This window comes from Mustela nivalis (assembly GCF_964662115.1).
Source record: "Mustela nivalis genome assembly, chromosome: 5".
Taxonomy (NCBI): domain Eukaryota; kingdom Metazoa; phylum Chordata; class Mammalia; order Carnivora; family Mustelidae; genus Mustela; species Mustela nivalis.
Window position 1 is genome coordinate 22,142,554 of NC_139024.1, and position 27,263 is coordinate 22,169,816.

The window sequence follows — 27,263 nt, forward strand, 5'->3', positions numbered from 1 at the left end:
CTGCCACTGTCTCCTTCATAGATTGGTTCCGGGGGGGGGGGGGGGGGGGCGGGGGGGCGGTATTATGGTCGAACAGGGCTGTGTCTCACTCTCTGCGAAGGGAGGACTAGAAGTGGGCCTCCGAGGCAGTCTGAGCTAAAAAGGCTCCAAACAAAAGTCATGCCTGAAGCAAGAGACACTTTCTTTTTGCTTAATTAAAGTGAGCGAAAATGTCAGTCCTTGACCGAAGTGCTCTTGCTCTCTGCAATAAGCAAAGGGCTATTATTCACTAACCCCAGATAATTCCTTCTTCCAGACCATGCTGCTTATAAGGGCTCACTTCAAATGCTGAAGAGCTGAGCCGCACTGCCGGGACAGCTGTGGTGGGAAAGTGAGTGTGCACCTGTGTGTCCGGGCCTGAATTCAGGGTGACTAAACTGGTTCCTGTTAAGACAGGACTAGTATGAGAGTCATACCAGGGTTTTTGCTGTTAGGAGATGCTGCAAATTTTATTTTATATTTTACATATATTTTTATTATATTTTATATTTATATTATATTATATTTTTATAATATATATTTATGTAAATATATATTTACATATATTTTATATTATATTTCACATATAATAGATTTTACTAATCTGAATGAAGTAAAAAGCATCAATATCCAGTTTGATGGATTAAGCAAATGAAATACTCCCCTTAAAAAAAAGTGGAACATCAGTGCTCATTTATATTGTAGATATTTATATTTATTTATTTATAATATTTATATGATATTATTATATAATATCATATATTATATAAGCCAAACTTGTATGAATAAAGTGGGATGGTATTTACATGCAATAATTAGGTCTTCTCAGTGCATGTATTAAGCTGAGGAAGTGTTAACAGCGGTTATCTTGGGTTCTTGAGGATTTCTAGGTGAGGGATTCTTTTGAGACTCTGATAACTCTAATTCTGTTTCTCCTCAGAAACACACACACACACACAATTATGTATAGGATTTCACAGAAAACCTTTTGGTGGATCCTCTTTCAGCTTAGTCTGTCTAATTAAGTTCTAGAACATTCTGACATGATGTTTTTCCTCCTCAACTACCACTCCCACCAGCACCCCAGAGCTAATGCAAACACAATGTCCTCAACCATCAATACCCAGGTTCATTTTGTAAGAAGGTCCCCAATTTGAGGACTTTGTTAATGCAAAAATACAGAAACGTATGTCCACTTCAGCTTGCAGATTATCTATAGGTGGTGCGAATACATGGACACATCATCAATTTTTATCACTGAGGGGACTGAGAGTTTCAGGCAGTAGGCCCTTTAACTACAAATAGAAACCAATGTTTCAGAATTTGACCTCCTAAACACTAGTATTGTATTCCAAGTGGAATTCATTTCCTTCTGTATTGTTGACCACTTTCATTTTTAGAAGTTATACTAGACATAAGTTATTATAATAATATTTTTGCATTTCTTAATTTCATTTTTCCATTTTATTTTATTTTATTTCTTTTCAGTGTTCTAGAATTCACTGTTTATGCATCACATCCAGTGCTCCATGCAATATGTATTTCTTAATTCTACATAGAAGTAGTTTACCTTGAATAAATGGAGAGATCCTCTTCGGAGAGACCTTCTGAGAGGTTAATTCCATATACCTCTTTCATGGGCTGGACCACATTCTGGGGTTAAAAACAAAAAGGAACCAGGAAAAATTTTTAGACATCTAGCATGTTAATTATTTCCAAAGATGAAGAAAATGAACCTGTGAAATTTTCCACAAAAGCAATCTTCATGGGCTGGACCACATTCTGGGGTTAAAAACAAAAAGGAACCGGAAAAATTTTTAGACATCTAGCATGTTAATTATTTCCAAAGATGAAGAAAATGAACCTGTGAAATTTTCCACAAAAGCAATCACAATATTTCTTCAGTTCATTCATTAAACTTCTCAGTTAATTATTTTTTAAAAATCTGATTATATTTCCACTAAAAATACTTTGTTTTAGGGTAAAAAGCTATTAAATAACTACTAGTTCCTTTTGTATAATGCAGGAATTAGAAAACTTTTTCTGCAAAGGGCCAGATAGTAAATATTTTAGGTTCCTTGGGTCATACCATCTCTGCTACAACTACTCAACTATGCAGTTATAATGCAAAAGCCCCCATACACAATATGTAAACAAGTAGGCACAGCCGAGTTCCAATAAAACTTTATTTATAAAAAGAGGCAGTGGACTGGATTTTGACAAGTGGCTGTCATTTGCCAACTCCTAGAATTATGGATTCAATCCTTATATTATCACATTTTACTTGCCATATCTACTTCTATGACTTCTGGCTATTTCTGGGAATCAGATTTCCCTAAAGCTAAATTTGGTCCTTTTGTAGTTATCTTCCCTTTTAGGTTCCCTTATATTGGTAATGTCAAATTGAACAAAGTGAATTTCCACTGGGGCTATGCAAAGACTGTGAGGCCCAGGTCCAAACCCTACCTTCCAAAAATATGCTAAGCAAGGAAATAAATGGACCTCAAGTGGATGTGCTGCTCAAAAGTGGACAGGATTCTCTTAAAAATTCTGAAGTGATAAGAAATTTATTGTTATACATGAGAACAAAAACACCAATTTTATTGCAAAATGAAACCATTTCAATAATGTCTATGCTAAATCTATTAATCTCTTAATGACCTAAATGTGAGACCCAAAAGCATAAAACCCCTAAAAGAAAACATAGACAGTAATCTCTTGTACATTAGTCTTAGCAATATATTTATGATAAGAGAAACAAAAACAAAAATAAACTACTGGGACTACAAACCAAAATAAAAAGCTTTTGCATAGCAAAGGAAACCATCAATAAAGTAAAAAAAGCAACCCATTAAATGGGAGAAGATATTTGCAAATGATATATCCAGTAAGGGAATAGTAGCCAAAATATAAGAGAACATCTACAACTCAACACCTAAAAAACAAATGATCTGATAAAAAAAGATGGGGAGAAGACCTGAATGGACATTCTTCCAAAGAAGATATCCAGATGGTCAACAGACACATGAAAAGATACTCAGCATCACTCATCATCAAGGAAATGCATATAAAAACCACAATGAGATATCACTTCACACCAGTCAGAATGGCTAGCATCAAGAAGACAAGAAACAGCAGTATTGGCAAGGATATGGAGAAAAGGGAACCATCATGCCCTGTAGGTGGGAATGTAAATTGGTGCAATGACTGTGGAAAACAGAATGCAATTCCTCAAAAAATTAAAAACAGAATGCCATATGATATAGTAATTCCACTCCGGATTATTTACCTAAAAAAAACACAGTAACGGTTCAAATACAAAAGACAGATGCAAACCTATGTTTATTGCAGCATTATTTACAATAGCCAAGATATGGAAGCAACCTAAATATCCATCAATAGACAAATGGATATACAAGAGGTAGTATTTATATACATATACACATGATGGAATATTACTCAGCCATAAAAAATAATGAGATTCTTGACATTTTTGATAACATGGCTAGACCTCACGGTATTATGCTAAGTGAAATAAATCAGACAGAGAAAGACAAATACCATATGATTTTACTTAGATGTGGAATCTAAAAAACAAATAGACAACAGAAACAAACTCATAAATACAGAGAACAAACTGGTGGTTGCCAGAGGGGAGGGAGTACAGGCATGGGAAAAGTAGGTGAAGGAAATTAAGGGGTACAAACTTCCAGTTATAAAATAATTAAGTCGTGAAGATGAAAAGTACAGTATAGGGAATACAGTCAATAATGTTGTAATAACGTCGTCCTAGGTGACTACAATCAAGGTAAGCATTAAGTAATGCATAGAATTGTGAGATCACTATGTTGTACACCTGAAACTAATATAACAGTGTATGTCAACTATAGTGCAATATAAAAAAAAATTCTCATCTCTGCAGTGCCTCAAACACCACACATTAGAATGGCAAGCATTAGAAATAATGTGACTTTTTCTCTCAGCCTTCTAACAGAAAGTAGAATTTTAGAGATCATTCCCCAAGCCTCAAGCCAGACCACATAAGCTCCTCTCCCACACACCTCGGTCACTTTGGCACTGTCTCCTGCGTCCGTCATCTTCACTGGGGTGGAGCGCTGAGACACAGAGCCCTCCTCCTCCCGGTCGGTCCCAGAATCATCCTCAGAGCTGCTGGACACCGCCTCCTCGCTGGGGGGTGGCGGGGCGCTGGCTGCTGTTTTCCGTTGTAAGACAGCTTCTTCTCTATTGCTTTTGTTCCTTTAAGAAAATGAATATTGATATAAAGCATCTTTAAACCAAACCCTTGAGATTCACTATGTATGACTGTGCAACACCTTAGTCCTGGTGAAGCACAAGAAAACGGCTGTAAGCAACTAGTTTCTGGGTTCACGTTGTGAACCATTTTTCCATGAACTTGTACTGACTATATATGAATTTAAGCCGTTATAAATTCAGAACATAAACTGGTAAGTGCATGTAAACCAATGCAGAAGTCTTCTCACCACTTGGTTACTGTGCCTTCCTTTGGTAAATGAAATCAGTATTTTCAAAATTTTGGTACAATAATATAAGACTGTGTTTGGGACATTAGTAAATTACCTAGCTACAACTTGTAAAACCTTCAAGGGAAGGTCAATATCCAAATTTCCTTCCCTTCTACGGTTTTTATCAGTCACAGCATCAGTTAACGATTTGTACCATAGTAACGGGAAACTGATGAACATAAGCTAAATTTTAAAATCTGTGTTATTAGGGTGGGTATTAAGGAGGGCATGTATTGCATGGAGCATGGATGTGGTACATAAACAATGAATTTTGGAACACTGAAAAAATTAAAAAATAAAAATCTTTTTAAAAATCTATGTTATTAGTAAATAGCTATATTTGCTAGACATTCCTACTAATAGAAGGGAATAGATGGGGAAGCAAATAAACCTCAAACTCAGATTTATAAAAGTATTTACTTTAGTTCCAAATATGAGAGTAAGAATACTGTTTTCTTTTCTTTTTTTTTTTGACAGATAGAGATCACAAGTAGACAGAAAGGCAGGCAGAGAGAGAGAAAGGAGGAAGCAGGCTCCCTGCTGAGTAGAGCGCCTGATGTGGGGCTCGATCCCAGGACCCTGGGATCATGACTGGAGCCAAAGGCAGAGGCTTTAACCCACTGAGCCACCCAGGTGCCCCTATTGTCTTCTTTTAAATTCAGAAAATATTTTATAGTAATATTTTTGGCTTTGATAAAAAACGCTTAGTATTTCAATCTTTTAAAACTATTCTCTATAAAAAACTTAAAATACCATAATATTCTGAAATGTTCTAGGAAAGGAAAAGTGCAGTACTATCTGACCATGGGTTATTATCATATATTATTATATATATCATATTATATATATTATATATTATATATATATATATATATATATATGATATATATAATATGATATATATAATAATATATGATAATATATAATAATAGTTATAAAAATAACATTATTATGACTATTGTTATATATATCATATAATATAATATGATATATTATATGATATATATAACAATAGTCATAATAATGTTATTTTTATTTAATTTTATAAATTTATAATATTTACATTTATAATAAAATATAAAGTAATAAAATACTATTATATAATGATTACTATATTAATATTATAGAAAATAAGCTAGTTTCTGACTTTCTGTAAAGTAAAAATTAAAATTAGTGGAATTTCTGTGCCATACAATAATGTAGCTGGTCATTTATGCATTTCCAGGAACTTCTTGAATTCTGAACTCCTGAGGACATCTCTTAAATTTCTTAGTTTCTGGTCTAAGGCTTAAACATTCAACTAGTATTTAAGGCCACAGTAATGGTTTATCTGGAAATAGTAATATATATCTCATATATCCAGGGTTTCTGGCCAGAGTCTAAAAAAAAAAAGAAATCTCATCACTTGAATCATTCAAGTTAGCGGCAATAACAGATTATGCTAGAACACATCACCTCTCAGTCCAGTTTCTAAGCATGAAGACATAAACATGGTTTGACTTCTTCCTCACATTATTGGATGTAACAGTCTTCCCCAAAACAATGTTACAGTAATACACAGAAAACTTATTAATTTCTTTATCCGAGCATATTTATTTTAATGGTTCCTCAGGATGCCACCAAAAATAAATAAAATGATTATAAATTCTTACCTAAGTATTTTATGTTGTAGGAAACTGAGAACGCCGAGTTTTTTTTTTTATAGGACACAACACATATTATCTGCTACCTGTTCCTAGCCATCTGTGATATTCCTAATTGAAAATAATAAAATGCACCATGTTGCTGAAATTCCTATAAATTCTTTCAATGCTGAATTCTTTAGTGATCCCAGCGTGAAGAAAAAGCTATCAGCACAGATGCAATAAATGGAATGTGCTCCAAACTATATGACTTGAAGTTATTCTTTTTGGTGCCAATTACATTGCAAGTGCCATATTGTTTTACATGAATCTTTAAAATTTCATTCTATATGCAAATCTTACCCCAAGACTGATTTTCCGGTTTCATCTGGTTTACGCACTGTAAATGGACTTGGATCTATGCCAATGGTCTTAGGCATAAAGTCACTGAAAAAAGAGGAAAGAAATGCCATATGAATCACTTTCCATCCATAGGATACTTTCATTCAATTCACATTTTTATACTATTTCTTCTTAGTCCTTACGTATATTCTGAGCCAAATATTCAGGGGAGCTTAGGTGATCAAGGCCATAAAGTCCCATGAACTAATGGCACCAGTAACTTCAATGCTATCGGTCTTCACTGGGCATTTTTTTCATGATTCTGAGACCCAGTGGTTTTGGAATTTAAGAGTTTTCTCTACTGGAACAGAGGTCTATCTAAATCACTGCCACGATGTGTACACTTTGTTTAGACATCAGAATTACTTTTCAGGTAAAACTAAACTCATAAGACCAAGGGCAAAACACTAAGTACTCGGTTTTACCACGTTTTTATTATAATAGACTACCTCGGAAGGCTGACATAATAATCAAAAACACAGAAGTATTTGAGTTGAAGTATCACCATCTACCTTATTAGGCTGGGGTTAATTCATTAAAACACTGTCGGGACACTTTAAATAGAAACTTCTAGTTTACCACATACTAAGATAAGCTGAAGCTCTCTCCGCACTGTGCAAGGCCTACTTCCCGATTATTGTAACCAGACCGAATTCCTCAGAGGTGCCAGAAAGACCGGAGTTGCATGGTTTATGCTAATGAAACTTAATGGCCTGGCAAGGATATTACTCCAAGTGTGACCCATTACATTTTTTTTTAAAGATTTTATTTATTTATTTGACAGAGAGAGATCACAAGTAGGCAGAGAGGCAGGCAGAGAAAGAGAGGAGGAAGCAGGCTCCCTGCTGAGCAGAGAGCCCGATGCGGGACTTGATCCCAGGACCCTGAGATCATGATCTGAGCTGAAGGCAGTGGCTTAACCCACTGAGCCACCCAGGCGCCCCCCCCCCCATTACATTTTTTGAAGGAAAAGAAAGTAAAATGGAATCTGATCCAAATGCCTATTGCACTTGTGGCAAAGCAAGACATAGCTATATAGACTAGGAAAACTCAAGTTCAAATATTCTTATAACAGTCTCAGGACACTCACAACGTACCGTGCTGAGCTTGTCATAGCCAAGCAAAAGGTATCATCAAAACTACTCAGTTCATACGGTCGAAAGAACTCGTTGTGGATGTCAATCTCTTCTTCATATCGGTGGAATTTCTTCACTATCAACTTCTTTAAGTTCGCAGCACAGATAACTAAGAGAGATATGTCTATTACTCATAAAGTCTTCAGATGACATCTGGCAAACAAGGTTCAGCTCCTGCCTCTAGCACTCATACACTTGGGAAGGAGATGATATATGTACACAGAGTATACAGTGCAAAGCCAAGTGTGACAAGCCCCAAGGAGGCAGGAAGGCGCCTGGAAGTCTGGGTGGGAACAGGGAGTTTTTTAGAAATCAAACTATTCAGGTCTTTAAATTCTTTTTTACTCATAAATAAATACCTTCTGCCTTCTAGATAAAAATTGTGCAGTTATTTCACTATATTTTCTTTTATATTTCAAATCATGGCCAACAGTAGACTGTTGTTCATGGCCAACATTAGACTGTTAAAGTCCTTTCCTTTCTCCTAGAACAAAAACCTTCTTTGCAATATGAGTTATGATTTTTCCCAGAATTTCAAGGTTGTAAGTACTTTTAAAAAATTAATTAATAATTTACTAAGAACTAAAAATCATTTGTAATCTTCTTAATTTATGGCCTTTACCATCCAAAGTTGGAATACCTAACCATGATTAGATGCGAGGCCTCAAGAGGAACATTCCAGATTGGGAACTGATCTTACTTAGTGCCCTTTCACAACTGGGAAGACGGACTTCTTCAAGGTCAGGGAATCAGTAACAGCACTACATTCTATTTAAAACCAAGCAATTATTTCAATTTGGAAACATCATTCAAATGTATTGTATATTTGAGGTCATTCATTTAACATAAAAAATGTCCTGCCTTTCTGACAAATTATATGTTAGTGACTAAAATGTACTTTTATATACACGTATGTATCTTTTTCCACTGCTTAGATACAGGAGAAGATTTTATTTCTCCTTGTGAGTGGGTCTTCACTTCTTTCCCATTATCCCCAAATACCTAGAAATATAATCAGTACTAACTTAAAAGGGTAAACTAATATCCATTAGACATTTCAGGGACATAACTAATAACTATAAAACACAATACAAGCTCCTGGTCTACTTGGATAAAAGAAGTATAACATAATCACTGCCCCTAGAAAGCTATCTAAGATGTTAAAATCCCCTATTATAGCAGCAACATGAAACTGAGTAGTCATTCATGTCTTTTTAATGAAATATTATATGCAAAGAATTTAATGCTTCAAGTTCATTTAGGAATAATTATAAAATATATTGGTATAAAAACTAAGAGAGAAACAGTGTACCTACCTTCATCATACGGTAGCGGTAAATGTTTTATTACCTCTGGAGTCCACCAGTAAGTGTAACTATAAAATTTAAAAAAATAAGTGAAAGAATAAGATGGGCCAAATGTAAGGGCTGGCTTTCTATAATTCACTGGGTAAAAGGGGTTTATGGTCTACTGTAAGATGCTGCTGGGCATAGGAGGTCTTCAACACATTCATTTCTTTCCCAACCCCTTTCTTGTTTCAGCTGTGTCACAGATCTACAAAAATGCCATGAGCACACCTGAGAATCAAGAGGTTCTGATGTTACTGACTTTTAGCTAAAAAATATTTGGGTATATTAAGCCAGATTCTAGGAGCTGCTGGTTACTTCTCCCCAGAGACTGTGCCTGCATTACTCAGCAAGCCAATGAGCAGCGGGACCTTGACCCAAGTGCTATCAGCAACACTGTCTTGCCATCTAAGAACTAGATTACTTTTTCCACTCTGCTCTATGGATAGGGGTCTGTGTGTATAGTTAATTACAACAGTTAAGCAAAATCATTAAGTGAATGGATAGTCCTAAAGAACAAGGTCCCTTAGAAAATAGTGGAGGCCCTGTTAATCTTTAACAGTAAATATTCGCTACTTCATTACAGAGGCCAGTCAGAGGAAGGTAGGGAATTTCAATCACCTGGATTTCTGCCAGAAGACGCATCTGCTCTGAGCCAAGATCTGAAATGTCGAATTTAATTCTAAATCAAATTCTGATATATTGGATTTTTAGGGGAAAGACCCTATATCAAAGTTCATGAGTGCTAGGAAGGGGAATGATGTGAAATAGTATATCAAAATGTATTAAAAATATAGATTTTCGGGGCACCTGGGTGGCTCAGTCAGTTAAGTGGCTGCCTTTGGTTCAGGTCATGATCCCAGGGCCTGGGATCAAGCCCCATGTCAGGCTCCCTGCTCAACAGCCTGCTTCTCCCTCTCCCTCTGCCTGCCACTCTGCCTACTTGTGCTCTCTCTACCTCTGTCAAATAAATAAATAAAATCTTAAAAAAAAAAAAAAAGATTTTCAAAAGGTTCAGAAGTAAAAAAAAAGGGCCTCTGACCAAAAATGCTAAAAGGATAATTTTAAATAAATGAAAAGTTTTCTAAAAATAAAACGCTGACATTACAATCTTGGATAATCCCAATTATGAAGATGTGGGGGTATTTAAATGAAATGGGCAACAGAGAGAAGTCTCCTAGAGATGGCAAGCAGAATATATAACTGAGGATGATTGAAAAAAGGAACATGAAGCCTAATTAACTGTGAGAGGGAAAGTGAGATGGTAACAGGAAAAGTTCTTCAAGCTTTGCTTGAGACTGAAGTTATGCTTTACAACAGTCCTTCTTGAAATTCAGTGCACGCACAAACACTTGGGAGATCCTGTAAAAGGACAGGTTCTGATTCAGTAGGGCCTGAGATTCTGTGTTGATGAGAAGGTCCTGGGTGACACCAAAAGGGTCAGTCCTCACACTGCTTTTTGCATAGCAAGGCTTTAGAGCATGAAAAGAACAGAAAAGGATTATGCCAACTGCTTGTGGATAATTCATTCAATCTTTCAACATTTACGGAGCACAACTGTGTGTCTGACACAGAGAATAGTGTTAGAAATGCTGTGTTGAAAATAATGAAGAAAAAGCAGAGCTACTTAATCCCAGCACTCTTTCGATCTTCAACAGTCATGAGAAGTTTCATGCTGGAAAGATAAAAACAAGAGAACAGAGAAGCATGTACAGCCCAAGAGATGAAAGGAGACAGCAGAGCATCTCTAAAAGAATTCAAGTGTCTTGGTACCACTGGGGCTTAATCATCTTTCCAAAAAGAGTTAAGAATGGAACTTACACTAAAAATGGGCAAATGCAGTCTCGATGCTTGAAAGTGAGAGGGTAATAGATTCCGGAACTATACACCAATGAGTGTGATGTCAATTCTAGCAAGATAACAGAATCAAGTATTAAGTAGAGATATGTTGTGAGTAACCTAAAAAGATGACCAGTGACTTCCATGAATCCACTTCCAAAAGATACCAGTCTAATCTCATTTGCTTTTCTAATAGGAGAATCAGACCATCAGATCAGAAGAATGAAAAGGCATGGCTTAATTGTTTAAGGGGTATGTGTGTGTGTGTGTGTGTGTACACAAGCATGTGTACATGGGTGTAAATTCTATTTTGTAATCACTTAATCTTGGCAGAGGAGGAAAATAAAAAAAGTATCGGCTAACATATAAGGAATTTCCTAAAGAATGTTCTTCACCATTAGCTTCCCTCAGATAAAGAAGTAAACATGATAAAGAATGTGTTTAAGCTCAGAATGTATCAGGTGGGGAAAAAGAATTAAGAGAGCATCTGTTAGTGACTTGAAACAGGCCATAGATTTTTTTTTTTCTGAATGTTACTAAACTGTATCTCCCTACGCAGGTTAAAGCAATGTAACCATACTTTTTTTTTTTTTAAAGTCCAGCTCTACGGGGTGGGTCTTAGAAGCACAAAAGCCCCTGAGAAACCCCTGCCCTAGGGAAGATGAACTGAGACCAACGGAAGATGAGAGCATCTGAGAGGGCTCAGCCCAAGGCAGGGGCGAGATCTTGGTTACCATTACCCCTGAGTACGTTTACTCAGAGGAAGAGACCGGAAGCAGTAGAGAAACCTGCTTTGGAACCAGGGATCAGATGACTGAGACTGCAAGTTCGTGCTACTTCTTCCTTTGCAAACAACACCTCATAAGTCAGCTGCTCTCTCTTCTTTGGTTGCTGTTATGAAGAGTGCTCAATTCCACTGGCTCACTCACAAAGGAAGGTTAGGGAGACTTCAAAAAAAAAGACTCTTTATTTCCCCTAACGAACATGGGAACCCTCTGAACTAGCACGAGGGCTTTAGCAAAGCTATCAATATTTGTGAATGAGATAGAGAAATGGGGGCAGGAGGACAGTATAGTTAAATGATGACCGTAGAGTCAGTTACAGCCATTTTAATAATTCCAACCCCAAATTATGAAACAATGTTAAGGTGGAAGGAGTCGTCTGGTGGTGTCCCAGAGGGCTCTGCCATCTACCTTATTCTAGTTAATATTTTTCATCAAGGATTTGTATCAGGATCAAGAAGACCAGCTGCTTATATCTAAAGAAGCTGCAAATTCATTAGTAATGTTAATATAAAGGTAATACAATTAAACCTTTTCTCTTGGAAGCAAGCAAGGCATATATGACCATGACCAAGAATGCTTGAATGAGCATACAAGAATGGTATAGATAAGGCCTGGTAGCAGGTCATGTTAAAAACACTTGGGAGTTCTAATGGACAGGAAGCTCAGAGAGTCAACATTATGATGGCATTGCTAAAAACAGCTAGTGCAATCTTATAGTTAATGATAAACGCAGAGTAACCAGGATAAGAGGAGTAATGGCTCCAGTGGGTTCCACGATATTTGGCACAAATCAGATCAAACTGTGACCATTACTGAACCCAAGTCTGGGCACCAGAGTTGAAAAAGAACACTGCTGTGGACTGGGATCCATAAGAGAAGAGCATTCTGAACCCCGAAGAGACTTGAAATCACAGTTTGTGAGGAATAGCTGGGGAGAGTGGGGCTGTTTATCCTAAAGAAGAGATTCTGAGAAGGTGTGAACTCGTCTTCAAATAGTTAAAAGACCATAAAGTGGATAGGGAAATCGTGTTCTTAAGGTCTCAGTGGGTCGAACTGAGATTAGTAGGTAAAGGTACAGAGCAGCAGATCTCAGGTGATGTGGGGAGGAACTGTATAAGTGTGTATAAGTGGACTGTCTGAAAAGAACCTCCTCAACCAGACACCGCCCAGGGGACAAATCAGGCCTGGTTGCGCACAGGCCGGATGACCTCTCCTGGGGAGACGCAGAGGAAACTCATATATCAGACAGTGAACAGGGCCAGGAAACCATCCAACTCTGGGTTAACGAATTAATTAGCGCTTAATATGTAAAAACATCTCAGTGACCTGATAAACACTGAGTCAATAAATAGCATCTTGGATGATGTATGACACATTAACCTAAATCAGGACAAAACTTCATCTAGCAGTTCTGGGCAGACAGATAAATGTGGGATTCTGAGTAATGGAAGTAGTTACTTCAAGAGGTCCTGGTTTGGATGAATTCTAGTCAGAGCAAAAATTATTCCCCCTTCCCTTATCATTCAATAAAAAGATACCAGAGTTGGGGCATCTGGGTGGCTCAGTGGGTTAAAGCCTCAGCCTTCAGCTCGGGTCATGATCTCAGGGTCTGGTGATTGAGCCCCGCATTGGGCTCTCTGCTCAGCGGGGAGCCTGCTTCCTCCTCTCTCTCTCTGTGCCTGCCTCTCTGCCTACTTGTGATCTCTGTCAAATAAATAAATAAAATCTTAAAATATATATATATATATATATATATATATATATATATATATACACACACACATACCAGAGTAAACACTGGTACACACAATATAAAATATGGTATGGTCACCCAGTTTGGAAACACAAGCAAATACATATAAAGTGGGTATTGATATCATATCATAATAAGTGATAAAATAATATTATCTAAGTTTCCAGATTTATGGTCATCCTGGATGATTTTTAAATAAATTTTACAACTAGGGAATAGATTCTCCTTAAAGAATAATCACAGTACTGACATCTGTTGGGTTTGCTGTGTAGTAAGCATTTATATTATTCCATCTGATGATGCTCAGAAAAATGTACAAGTTAGATGATATTATTATCTCTATTTTACTGATAATGGCCACTGAGACTGAGACCAGTTATGTAACTTGCCCACAGTCACTCAGATTTAAACTGGAGGCCATCTGTCCAGAACCTGGCCACTTTAGGACTGTGTGGATTCTGTGTCAGACCCAGTACTAAGTAATTCCCACACAGTTTCTCACCTAATCCTCAAAATGACCCTGTGAGGTGTACATAGTCCTCTCCATGTTAAGGATGAGGAGAAGGGTTTCTGGAGTTCGGCAGGTCAGAGGTCACACATTGGCAGAAATTCTAACTCTGCCCCACCCAACCGTGATGTCTAAGCTCTCACCCAGTTAACTTCCTCTGGCTAAAATATTCATTTTATCTAAGAATTATAATATTAGCTGTCACCAAAATAACCAGTTTCGTGGGTGACATCGGAAAGTCCAAAATAAAAATGTGTCTTACAGTATTTTTAAGTACTGTTTATAACCAATATGTACTCTTGATAGCATAAACTAATTTTTTGGAATTGTGATATTCTGGGAGAAAAAACCAGGAGACCAAACCAACTGAGAGAGCCATATTATCTACTTTGATAAAACTTTATTTTAGAAAAAAATTTGATTCTTGCTGAGTCATCTAATGAGCTGAATTATCTCAGTCAAGACACATTCTCTCTGCAATCTCAGTTTCCTTTTTTTTTTTTTTTAAGAAAATGGAGCTATAAACAGCAGCTTCTTTTGATGCAACAAATAAGCTCTGACCACCTCCTGCCTTAGTGATCAGTTATGTAACTCAAGGTACACAAGTGGTTTAATGTACACTTGCAATACACGAGTTCGTTTCTGCAGGAGTAAATTGAGTTTTGGTTCTTCCCAACCTGTGTGTTAACAGCTTTAATACTGGAAGGTAATATTTAATTTTGGAAAATCACCCACATTTACCCATTGTCAATTGCATCACTAGAGTTAAATATGGGTATTTACACTCATCTCTCACCCAATAAACATAATTAGTTCTACTTTTTTATCAGCAAAAATTCAGAGGCAATCATTTAATGCAAAAACCAGCAGTGCTTCATTAACAGGGAAAGTAAACTCAAATAGTAAGTTGGTTAGTCCAACAACATGCACTTAGAAGAACAAATCTGAGAACAGAAACTGACCCATCCCTATATATTCTAGCACTCCTGAAGTAACACAGAATTTGATAAAAGCTGTAACATCAGCACTTGCTAATTGTACAGTTGCCTGTGGTCTGTCCACACAATGAAGCCCAGACTAGCACTGACCCCCATAGTGTTTGGGAAGCACTGTTGCACAAAATAAGGGCCATAGTAAACTGATGCTGTGAGAGAAAAGCATTATGAGAGAACTTGACCTTGTAGGCCTCTAAGAAGAATGCACCAGTCTCCAGCCTCCTGTGTGTGAAAATTTTGCTTGTGTGGCCAAACTCACTACATTAGTACATGATGCCTCAGTTAAAAACACTAGTGAGTCTTCTCACTAAACCCTCACAATGATTCTGAAGTGTGTCTACCATTCACATCTGCAGGTAAGAAAAATGAGGTGGGGAGAGGTTAAAATAACTAATCCAAGGTCACTCAGGTACAGAATCAACCTGACCCAGAGGCTACACTACAGGTAAAAACTTTATTTCTTTTGAGAATATTAATATCAATTCCACTGTCATCAAAAAAACCTAAAATGGCTATTGACTCTAGAAAGGCCTGGGTAAAGGAGATGTTGGGGATGGTGTCTGCCACCCGGGTCACTGTTCTATTCCCCGTCTTCACCGGTGTCACCAAGAGCAGGTTATGCTTCCGGAAAGAAACACCATTAGCATTCCAAAGTGATGCTGCTTGGACCCCTCACTTGAAAGACCAAAGACTGACTCCTTAAATTTGAGGGTTCTTTTCAGTTCCACATTTGTAGGAAGCACTCAGAAATAATATTGATGGTTTGTCTTAGTGATTAGCTTTTCTTCAATGATGAAGTTCTGAAATTTTCTATCTTACAAAAAATGAAAGCCACCAATTGTTAATGACAATTTTCCAGATCTAGTATCAGGACACCAACAACACGGAGTTCCTCACAGCAAACGTGTAGTAAGACTACTTTAGCCTATGTGATTATGACTCAAAAATGAAAATATTTCATACTCAAAGTAACATCAAATCTGAGTTTATACAGTAGACTAGAAGAATACCTTCTTCTTGTTGGTAAAAGTCTCATGGTATTTTTATGATGCAAATAAAAATCTGTTGGGAGTTCCCAGAGATGAGGTTTCCCTTCCGTGGGATGAAAAACCCCCAGGAAGAGATTAATGGAATCTTGTCTATCAGCATCTAAAAAGCAAAAATAGGCATTTTAGGAAATCACTACTGACATATACAACTCAGGAGAATGTTTTCTCAGGAGGAGAAGGGTACAACTGTGATTTCATAAAACATACCTTTGAAATAGTATTTATACTTCAGAAGTCACACACATCTAAAATCTAAAATAGTCACAAAATCTAAAACAGTCACCAAGATTTTGAGCAGAATTAAGATCTTGCTTCCAGATGTTTACTTTTTGCTCCATTCCTTTCATAATACAGAGGACAGTGAACACATATTGCTTCTTGAATTTTGAGAGACTCTTAAAAATCAAGAACTGCCATAATACCATAGTGATTTTATTTTTAGGTAAGAACACATTTTCACCATTCTTCAGTCTACCAGAAACAAATACATCTTTACTTTGTTATAAAGACAAGAAGACAGTGTCAGAAACAAATAAGCAAAATGATCCCACAGCTACCCCTATTCTGTTGCACAACCTTGAACAAGTTGCTCTCCATAGCTTCCACTTCTAATCCTTGAAAAGACAGTCTCCATTTCTTTAGCAGAGACAGTGTTTATAACAGTTTCTGTCCCCTCAGCGGTGGGCCTGGCCCATTCCCTTCTGGGTTTGATAATGAAGGCAGAGTGGGCACATGGGTAACAGCCTCATTCAAACTATTCAACCACTCCAAAATTACTAACCACATATGCACATATATTGTATTTCCTTCCTTTTATAATTATATTTTGGTAAAAATGATGATGAGCACTAAAGGGTCTCATGAAGCACCCTTCCCATTCTGCACCGTCTCCCCTCGCCCCACCTCCCGCCAGAATCCTTCATTGTTTCCCCTCATTTCCTGCCTCCCATTCTTGTCTCAGAGCCCTGTGTATTCAAGTTTAGGGCAGACATGCACGATTAAAATAATACCCTCTTTCTGAAAATGAGCACAGAACTAAAAAGCACAGTAGAAATGACTGCTTTCGAAACAAGATAACATTACCATAAAATCAATCTTCTTCCAACAGCTATAGTGAACACAGCTATCTCTAAAATTAGCAACATTGTTCTCATTGAACTATTTGGTCATCTCAGCAAAAGCAATAAATGAAATACGGCACATCAAACATGTATTAGTGTTATTACTTTTTGACAGGAAGTGTTCCATTAAAGCAGCATTTACCTTTCAGGCCAAAAGTAATGTATAAAAGGGATGTGTTTATAACCTGAGCAAATTTGGGGCCTTTCTGCCACTTTTTTGAGAGAAAACAAGTATTAAATGATGCAGACATTACCTCCCCAATTTGTACCCTCTTTACATGATGCAAAAGTAAACATACCACTTTTTTCCCTAAGATTTGATTGATTGATTGATTTAGAGCAGTGGGGAGGGGCAGGGAGCAAGGGAGAGACTCTCAAGCTGATTCCACACAGAGCCTGGAGCCCAGTGCAGGGCTTGATCTCAGGATCCCGAGATCATGACCTGAGCTGAAACACAAAGAGTCAGATGCTTAACCAACTGAGCCACCCAGGGGCCCACATATTGCTTTTATAACAATTACATTCTTTATGCTTCCTGTATAGTCTTAATGGCACTTAATAATTCATGCTATGCAGGTCCTCAAGACATCTTACTACTATCTAGAGAAGCTTTCCATCTTCAGCCATGTTTTCAAGGAGCCTTTCCTCCTTTAAACCTCATAGCTGCTTCCTTTAACTTTTAACAAGTATGATAAAATGTGAGCGGTGAGAAACATAACCCAATGAAGGCTACTGCTTCAAAGGATCATAATGAAGACTTGCTGAATGTGCTGCTGTTTCTATAAATATGTATCTGTGATGGATATGGTCACTAACCAAGGATTCTAAGACCAGTTTAATGAGCCTGGGGTTCTTTTCCAGGCTAGTCTTGACTGCAAGTAAGACAACCACCCTCGGGAAGACAGTAGAACTTTGGATATGGACACGAGCTTAACACAGGTGGGTTCTCTGCAGTTGTGGATAATAAGAGGGCAATGACTGCCTATTTTTTGTACTCAATCACACTTTAAAGGAAAAGAGAGAAATGGACCAGTCACACTTCACTCAAATAGCTAAACACTAACCACTTTTATTATGTATGTATTAAATAGATCAGGCTTGAATCAAACAATTCTTTTTTTTTTAATAACAATTCTTTTTACTTTTAATTAGCAAAAAAAAAATTTTAGAACTAGAATATTTATTATTCTAATGTTAAATTAAGTATGTGATGAAGTGGGCTCTGAAATCAATAATGGAAAGAAATGTTACTCAATAAATACCCATTAAATGTGAGAAAGGCAAAGATCAACACCCTAACAGAAAAAGAGAAATGAGCCATTTTTGAAAGAAATAGAAACAGATAAACCTACCAAAATTCAACCTTACTGGTTATCAAACAAATGCAAATTAAAACAGAATGCCACTTTTTACTTGCTTAGGCTGGCGAATACTTATCAAAATGGGCACTTCTATAACTCTGCCTAGGGAATATTAACTGCTGTACAGTATCCTTTCTCTAAGGCAATTTGGCAACCCAGGGGTTCCCTGCTTTCTGAAAGTCTGCATTACGCCACTTTGCTTGGAAAAGACCTACATCAGTACCTCTCATGTTAATGGAAAGAAATCTGAAGAGGTTTTTAACTTTTATGAAAATAGCTGTTACTTTGCTAATGTAAGTTTTTCCTAAAAGCAAAGTAGTATAACTCAAACTTCTGGAAAGTGAGGGGGATACTCCCCACTTTATGTCATTTCAACTTACCAAAGTTTTCATGGGGTATACACACACACACACACACACACACACACACAAATACATACATATTTATATATAGATAGATACAGATACAGATATGTTCAGAGCTTTAAATATATATACATATGTATTTATGTATAGATAGATATAGTATAGATATTTTCAGGGCTTTAAATATACATATATTTATATTTATTATAAACACACACACACACACGCACACATACTTTAAGCCCTGAAAATATTTATACTCTCTGACCTAATAAATATGCTTCTAGAATTTCCATAAGATAATATCAAAGATATGCCAAAAAAGAGTATATGTTTAAAGATGTTTAAGAGGAAGCAAAATGCAAAATAATAACTAAATAAATTATGATTTGTTTCTGTGTTTCTAAAGGATAGACTGCCATAAAGCAACTAAAATCATGTTGTAGAACAGGGGCCCACGTGTGGGGGCCGAGAGCTGAAGCAGAAGTGCTGCGGCTGTTCACACAGAGGTGACCCTTTCTGGCACCAGCATGGCAGCAGGCAGGATGAAAAACAGCAGAAGCATTTAGGGTATATTTTGGGGCAGAGACAATGAGATTTGCCGAGAGATGTGACTGGGACAGTGGAGATAAGTAAGGAAAATAAAGAAATCAGGGATGATTCCACGGTTTCTGAACTGAGCAGCAGGTGCTGAGGTGGAAAAGGCAAGTGGAAAAACAGGTTTGAGTCAGAGTAAGGGACTTCTGCCTCAGAAATGATCGATTGAGGGATGCCTGGGTGACTCAGTGGGTTAAAGCCTCTGCCTTCGGCTCAGGTCATAATCTCAGGGTCCTGGGATCGAGCCCTGCATTGGGCTCTCTGCTCAGCAAGCAGCCTGCTTCCCCTGCTCTCTCTGCCTGCCTCTCTGCTTACTTATCATCTCGTCAAATAAATAAATAAAATCTTAAAAAAAAAAAAGAAATGATCAGCTTGAGACTCTTATTAGATACCCGTGGTAGTAAGAAATTTGGGCCCCAAGGGACGCCTAGGTGGCTCAGTTGATTAAGCAACTGCCTTCCGCTCAGGTCACCATCACTGGGTCCTGGGATTTAGTCCTGCATTGGGCTCCTTGCTCAGCAGGGAGACTGCTTCTCTCTCACCTGACGCTCCCCCTGCTTGTACTCTGCTCACTCTCTCTGACAAATAAACAAAATGTTAAAAAGAAAGAAAGAAAAAAGAAATTTGGGCCCCAAGATCTTTTCTCCCTAGCTTCATACCCACAAATATTTCATATCACGCATCAAAAGGGACTTTGCAGATATAAGTGAGGTTACTAACTAACTACTCACTCCAAGACTGGGCAATTATCCTGTATTATCTTGGGGGGGGGGCTACTGTAATCACATGGATCTTTCAAAGGCAGAAGAGGAAAGTAGAAAGGAAGGCAGAGATAGTAGAAGCACAAAAAGGATTCAATGTGCCACTGCCAGCTCTGAAGATGGAGTGGGCCAGAAGTCAAGGAAGGCAAGCGGCCTTCGGAAACTGAGAATGAACCCCAGGCAACAGCCAGCAAGGCCAAAGGGACTTCAGTCATGGGATTCTACCACTGACCTCAAACCTCAACAAGCCTGGAAGCTTCCAGGTAAGAGCCCAGGTTGGCCAACACCAACTTAATTTTGGCTTCTTTTGACTTCATTTGACTTAACTGCTTTCATTTTTACCAGCCTTGTGAGACCTTAAGCAGAGAACACAGCTGAGGAATGCTGTGCCTAGACTTCTGACCCACAGAAACTATGACATAATAAATGGGTGTTGTTTTAAGGCACTAATTTTGCTGTAATTTATTAAGAACCTATAGACAACTAACATAATATTCAAGAAGAGATGCTAGCTAGGTGGGCTTTTGGAAAAATGAGTCCAGAGTTCTGTAGAGAAATCAAGGTTAGAGACGCAAAGGTGAGCATCAAATGCACAGTATTTACGAGCTGGATGAGATGCCCCTAAGGTAAAAGTATAGAGAGAAAAGAGAAGGGGGTTTAGAAATAGGGCAGGAGATGTCACCAGGGAGACTGAGTGAGAGATCACAGAGGTGAGTTTCAAGAAACAAGGAGTGGGTCACCTGTGATTAAAAACTGCTGAAAGGCTGAGAAAGATAAAGACAGAGAGGGGCGCCTGGGTGGCTCAGCGGGTTAAAGCCTCTGCCTTCGGCTCAGGTCATGATCCCAGGGTCCTGGGATTGAGCCCCACATTGGACTCTCTGCTCAGCAGGCAGCCTGCTTCCTTCTCTCTCTGCCTGCCTCTCTGCCTAGTTGCGATCTCTGTCTGTCAAATAAATAAATAAAATCTTTAAAAAAAAAAAAGATAAAGACAGAGAGATGACCTTGGATTTGGCAATAGGGAGAGGGCTGGTGATTCTAACAAGCACAGGTTCAGCAGCAATGACAGGGCAGATGCCGTGAGGCAGGTGGAGAGAAAAGGACAGGAGAGGAAACACGCACGCAGATCACTCAAGAGGTTTTGCTTAGGAAACCAAGGAAATAGGACTGTAGCTGGACGGGGCATGGGACTGGGTATGTTAAGGAAAGATCCGATTGATAATACGAAGGAGGGCTTTCATGCATCATGGGAATGAGGCAGAGGAGCGGGGACTGAAGATGTGCAGCCATGAGAGTCTACTTATAGGCAAGCATGAAGTGATGGGACTCAAAGCATGGCAGGGGGCTGGCCTAAGATGGGCCAGGGCTACCACGTTACTGAATTGCTCTATGAGTTCTAGTAGTTTGGGGGTAGAGTCTTTGGGTTATCCATGTAAAGTATCATGTCATCTGTGAAGAGAGAGAGTTTGACTTCTTCAACGCCAATTTGAATACGTTTTATTTCTCTTTGTTTTCTGATTGCTGTTGCTAGGACTTCTAATACTATGTTGAACAAGAGTGGTGAGAGTGGGCATCCTTGTCATGTTCCTGATCTCAAAGGGAAGGCTGTCAGCTTTTCCCCACTGAGGATGATATTCGCTGTGGGTTTTTCGTAGATAGATTTTATGAAGTTGAGGAATGTTCCCTCTATCCCTATACTTTGAAACGTTTTAATCAGGAATAGATGCTGTATCTTGTCAAATACTTTTTCTGGATCAATTGAGAGGACCATGTTGTTCTTCTCTCTTCTCTTACTGATTTGTTCTATCAAAATCAATGTACAGAAATCAGTTGCTTTCTTATACACTAACAATGAAAATACAGAAAGGGAAATTAGAGAAATAATTCCATTTACTATAGCATCAAGAACCATAAGATACTGGGAATAAACCTAGAAAGAGGTAAATGATCTGTACTCAAAGAACTACAGAACACTCATGAAAGAAACTGAAGACACCAAAAGATGGAAGACCATTCCATGCTCATGGATTAGAAGAATAAATATTGTTAAAATGTCTATACTGCCTAGAGCAATCTATACTTCCAATGCCATTCTGATCAAAATTCCACTGGCATTTTTCAAAGAGCTAGAGCAAACAATCCTAAAATTTGTATGGAACCAGAAGAGACTATGAATTGCCAAGGAAATGTTGAAAAAGCAAAACAAAAGAGGGGGCATCACGTTGCCTGATTTCAAGCTTTACTACAAAGCTGTGATCACCAGACAGCATGGTACTGGCACAAAAACAGACACATAGACCAGTGGAACAGAGTAGAGAGCTCAGATATGGACCCTCAACTTTATGGCCAAATAATCTTTGACAAAGCAGGAAAAAATACACAGTGGGAAAAAGACCATTTCTTCAATAAATGGTGCCAGGAAAATTGGACAGCTATGTGTAGAAGAATGAAACTCAACCATTCTCTTACACCATACACAAAGATAAACTCGAAATGGATAAAAGACCTCAACATGAGGCAGGAATCTATCAAAATCATAGAGAACATAGGCAGTAGCCTCTTCGATGTCAGCCACAGCAACTTCTTTCAATATATGTCTCCAAAGGCAAAGGAAACAAGAACAAAAAGCAAAAATCAACTTTTAGGACTTCATCAAGATCAAAAGCTTCTGCACAGCAAAGGAAACAGTCAACAACCCACGGAATGGGAGAAGATATTCGCAAATGACACTGCAGACAAAGGGCTGATATCCAGGATCTATAAAGAACTCCTCAAACTCAACACACACAAAACAAATAATCACATTAAAAAAATGGGCAGAAGACATGAACAGACACTTCTCCAAAGAAGACACACAAATGGCTAACAGACATATGAAAAAAAGGTTCACCATCATTAGCCATCAGAGAGATTCAAATCAAAACCACACTGAGATACTACCTTATACCAGTTAGAATGGTCAAAATGAATAAGACAGTAAACAAGTGTTGGAGAGGATGTGGAGAAAGGGGAACCCTCTTACACTGTTGGTAGGAATGCAAGTTGGTGCAGCCACTTTGGAAAACAGTGTGGAAGTTCCTTAAGAAATTAAAAATAGAGCTTCCCTATGATCCTACAATTGCATTACTGGGTATTTACTCTAAAGATACAGATGGAGTGAAAAGAAGGTACCCCAATGTTCATAGCAGTAATGGCCACAGTTCATCTGTACCCCAATGTTCATAGCAGCAATGGCCACAGTCACCAAACTGTGGAAAGAACCAAGATGTCTTCAACAGACAAATAGATAAAGATGATATGGTCCATATATACTATGGAGTATTATGCCACCATCAGAAAGGATGAATACGCATCTTTTGTATCAACATGGACAGGACTAGAGGAGATTATGCTGAGTGAAATAAGTCAAGCAGAGAGAGTCAATTATCATGTGGTTTCACTTACTTGTGGAGCATAAGGAATAACATGGAGGACATGGGGAGATGGAGAGGAGAAGTGAGTTGGGGGAAATCTGAGGGGGAGATGAAGCATGAGAGACTGTGGACTCTGAGAAACAAACTGAGGGTTTGGGAGAGGAGGGTGTTGGGTGAGCCCGGTGGTGGGTACTAAGGAGGGCATATATTGCATGGAGCACTGGATGTGGAGCATAAACAATGAATTCTGGAACACTGAAGCGAAATTTAAAAAAAAAAGACAGGGCTACTCCAATCACTGTAATACAATACAGAAACTAGAGGTGCAGATAAGGACAGGCTCCGCTGTTCTTAAGGATGTTGAAGAGGGAGTTCACCTCAATGACACGCAAGGTCACAGTGGAGAGTGGGGTGCTGTAGATTTTAGAAGACATGAAATGGTATGAAACGGTCTTTTTGGAAAGTGGTCATTTCCAAATGGTCATTCCGCTAGAAGGAATATATCAGAGAAACGTAGTAAGACTGGCAGGTTGTTTTAATGTCTTTTGGAGACCTGTAGTCAGTTTAAAATGGAGCATAATTAGCTACAGCATTTTCTCTTGCCATGTTTTAACTGCTTTGGTTGCAGGACCAGTGAACAGTTATTAATGTTATTTAAAAAGTTATTAAAACAAAACATTTTGCCAAGTGTCTCCTCCCTGCTAGAGCCAAACACAGCTTATCCACCTTAAACCTGTTAGAAGGATGACCTTAGTAGGCTGCCTCACTAGTCTTGATAAACTAAAATGTTCTTCTCCCTTGTACGCCTCTGCTCCAGTGGTGAGCAGAAAGTGAGTAAAACTGTTCTACAACCTTAAGGCACGACCACAAAGCTGAGGGATGCCTCCTCCGCATGTTTCCCATGTGTGGTGAGCTTTGCAGTCCTTACGTTGTGAATGTCTCTCTCTCTTTTTTTTTTTTTTTTTGAAATCTCTGTTTGAGAAGGATATGATTCCCCTCCATGCGTGCGCGCGTGCGCGCACACACACACACACCCCCTACAATTTTAAGCTGTACATGTGTGTATGTATGTATACATGTATGCATGAACAGAGCAGATCTATTATTAACTGCTAAAGGTATCCTGTATCTTTTTTTTTTTCTTCATATAACAGGACTGAAATTCAATAAGCTTCAGCAAGAAAATTCAGCTAACCAAAATGCAAAAAAAAAAAAAACAAAAAAAAAACAAAAAAAAAGGTTAGAAGCAGCTTAACAAGTTCCTTCAGACAGTTATAATAATAAAACTCTCCCTAACATCTGACGGGAGTTCCTAGGTATCTCTTCTTGGCATCCTCCAACTACCAATGTAACCAGCTGTGTTAGAAACCAATGGTACTTCTTAAAGACAACCTCAAAGCACACTAAGATGAGAAGCCTCAAGAACAGTTTTTCAAAAGAGCCTGAAAGAGAGTGAAGTGGGTTGCCTATATGGCATCAGTCTGTCTATACAAACCAATGATGAAATTCCCAAGGCAGCAAAGTAAAATGAAACAAAAGGGACTACATCAAACTAAAAAGCTTTTGCACAGTGAAGAAGACCCTCAACAAATGAAAGACAATCTACTGAATGGGAGAATATATCTGCAAATGATATATCCATTAAGGGGGTAATATCCTCACTATATTAAGAACTCACACAACTCAGTACCAAAAAAATAACTGATTGAAAAGTGGGCAGAACTATTGGGTATTTACCCTAAAGATACAAACGTAGTGATCCAAAGGGGCACGTGTACCCAAAATGTTTATAGCAGCAATGTCCACAATAGCCAAATTATGGAAAGAACCTAGATGTCCATCAACAGATGAATGGATCAAGAAGATGTGGTATATATAAACAATGGAATACTATGCAGCCATCAAAAGAAATGAAATCTTGCCATTTGCAACAACATGGATGGAACTAGAGCGTATCATGCTTAGCGAAATAAGTCAAGCGGAGAAAGACAACTATCATATGATCTCCCTGATATGAGGAAGTGGTGATGCAACATGGGGGCTTAAGTGGGTACGAGAAGAATAAATGAAAGAAAATGGGATTGGGAGGGAGACAAACCATAAGTGACTCTTAATCTCACAAAACAAACTGAGGGTTGCTGGGGGGAGGGGGTTTGGGAGAAGGAGGTGGGATTATGGACATTGGGGAGGGTATGTGCTTTGGTGAGTGCTGTGAAGTGTGTAAACCTGGTGATTCACAGACCTGTACCCCTAGGGATAAAAATATATGTTTATAAAAAATAAAAAATTATATATTAAAAAAAAAAAAAAAGAAAAGTGGGCAGAAGACCTGAAGAGACACTTCTCCAAGGAAGGCATCCAGATAGCTGACAGACATATGGAAAGATAGTCAACATCACTCATCATCAGGAAAATGCAAATCAAAACCACAATGAGATATCACCTCACATCTGTCAGAATGGCTACTATCAAAAAGACAAGAAATAACAAGTGCTAGTGAGGAATCAGAGAAAAGGGAACCCTTGTACACTGTTGGTGGGAATGCAAAATGGTGCAGCCACTATGGAAAAGAATGTGGAGAATCCTCAAGAAATTAAAACTAAAACTACCACATGATCTGGCAATTCTAGCTATTTATCCAAAAAAAACAAAAACACTAATTCAGAAAGATGTACCCTTACGTTCATTGTAGCATTATTTACAATCACCAAGATATGGATGCAACCTAGATGAATGAATTAAAAAAAGTGATACACATGCAATGGAATATTATTCAGCCTTAAAAAAGAATGAAATCTGGATAGACCTAGAGGGATTACACTAGGTGAACTAAGTCAGATAGAGAAAATAATTTCACTTATATGTGGAATCTAAAAAATGATACAAATTAACAACAACAAAAAAAATAACCAGAAACAGATTCACAGATACAGAGAACAATCTGGTAGTTGCCAAGAGGAGAAGGGGAATTGGGCAAATTAGGGGAAGGGGATTAAAAGATACAAACTTTCAATTATAAATAAGACATGGGGTTGCAATGTATAGCATAGAAAATATAAATAATATTGTAACAACTCTGTATGGGTGACAGTAACTAGATTTACCATGATTATTTCATGATTATGTGAAACTAATATAAACTTCATGATTACGTGAAACTAATATAATATTATACATCAACTACACTTCAATGACTAAAAACCCCTATGAGGGGTCCTGGATCAAAAACCCAAGGATCAAAAGGTCCCAAGGATCAAAAACCTTTTTGATCTTTGTTGATATATGAAGTGGTACTCTATCATAATTTTATTTTTCTTATTATGAGTGAAGTTGAGCTTTCTTTCATATGTTTAGAATCCATATGCATTGCTTTCCCTGTGAAGTGTACATCTCATTTGCTCATTTTTTCTCCACAACTTCTGGTCCCTTTATATTGGCTATATCTAAAGGAAATACTGGCTCTTTACATCTAAAGGAAATTAGCATTTTTTGGTAGGTTTCAAATTTCTCCTTAGCTTGTCTTTTGACTTAATTTGCTGTTTGTCCATCTACATTACATTTTTTGGGTAATGAAAGGGAAAAAATTTCCAACAACCTAATGTCAAGTGTCTTCCTGCCTGCCCCAGAGGAATCACATGAGATTAAATTTTG

At 37.9% G+C, this 27,263-nt stretch overlaps 1 protein-coding gene across 2 annotated transcripts in view; it reads right to left on the reverse strand.

Moving 5' to 3' along the window:
• Positions 1-27,263, reverse strand: part of FIG4 (FIG4 phosphoinositide 5-phosphatase) — a 125,690-nt gene that overhangs the window by 39,438 nt on the left and 58,989 nt on the right. For both annotated transcript variants that reach the window (XM_082731929.1, XM_082731930.1), the window contains 6 exons: positions 15,959-16,097; positions 9,039-9,097; positions 7,684-7,831; positions 6,548-6,631; positions 4,080-4,275; positions 1,589-1,671 (listed from right to left, as the gene is read on the reverse strand). In XM_082731929.1, coding sequence (XP_082588055.1) covers positions 1,589-1,671; positions 4,080-4,275; positions 6,548-6,631; positions 7,684-7,831; positions 9,039-9,097; positions 15,959-16,097 — 709 coding nt within the window. The remainder of the gene's footprint in view (positions 1-1,588; positions 1,672-4,079; positions 4,276-6,547; positions 6,632-7,683; positions 7,832-9,038; positions 9,098-15,958; positions 16,098-27,263) is intronic.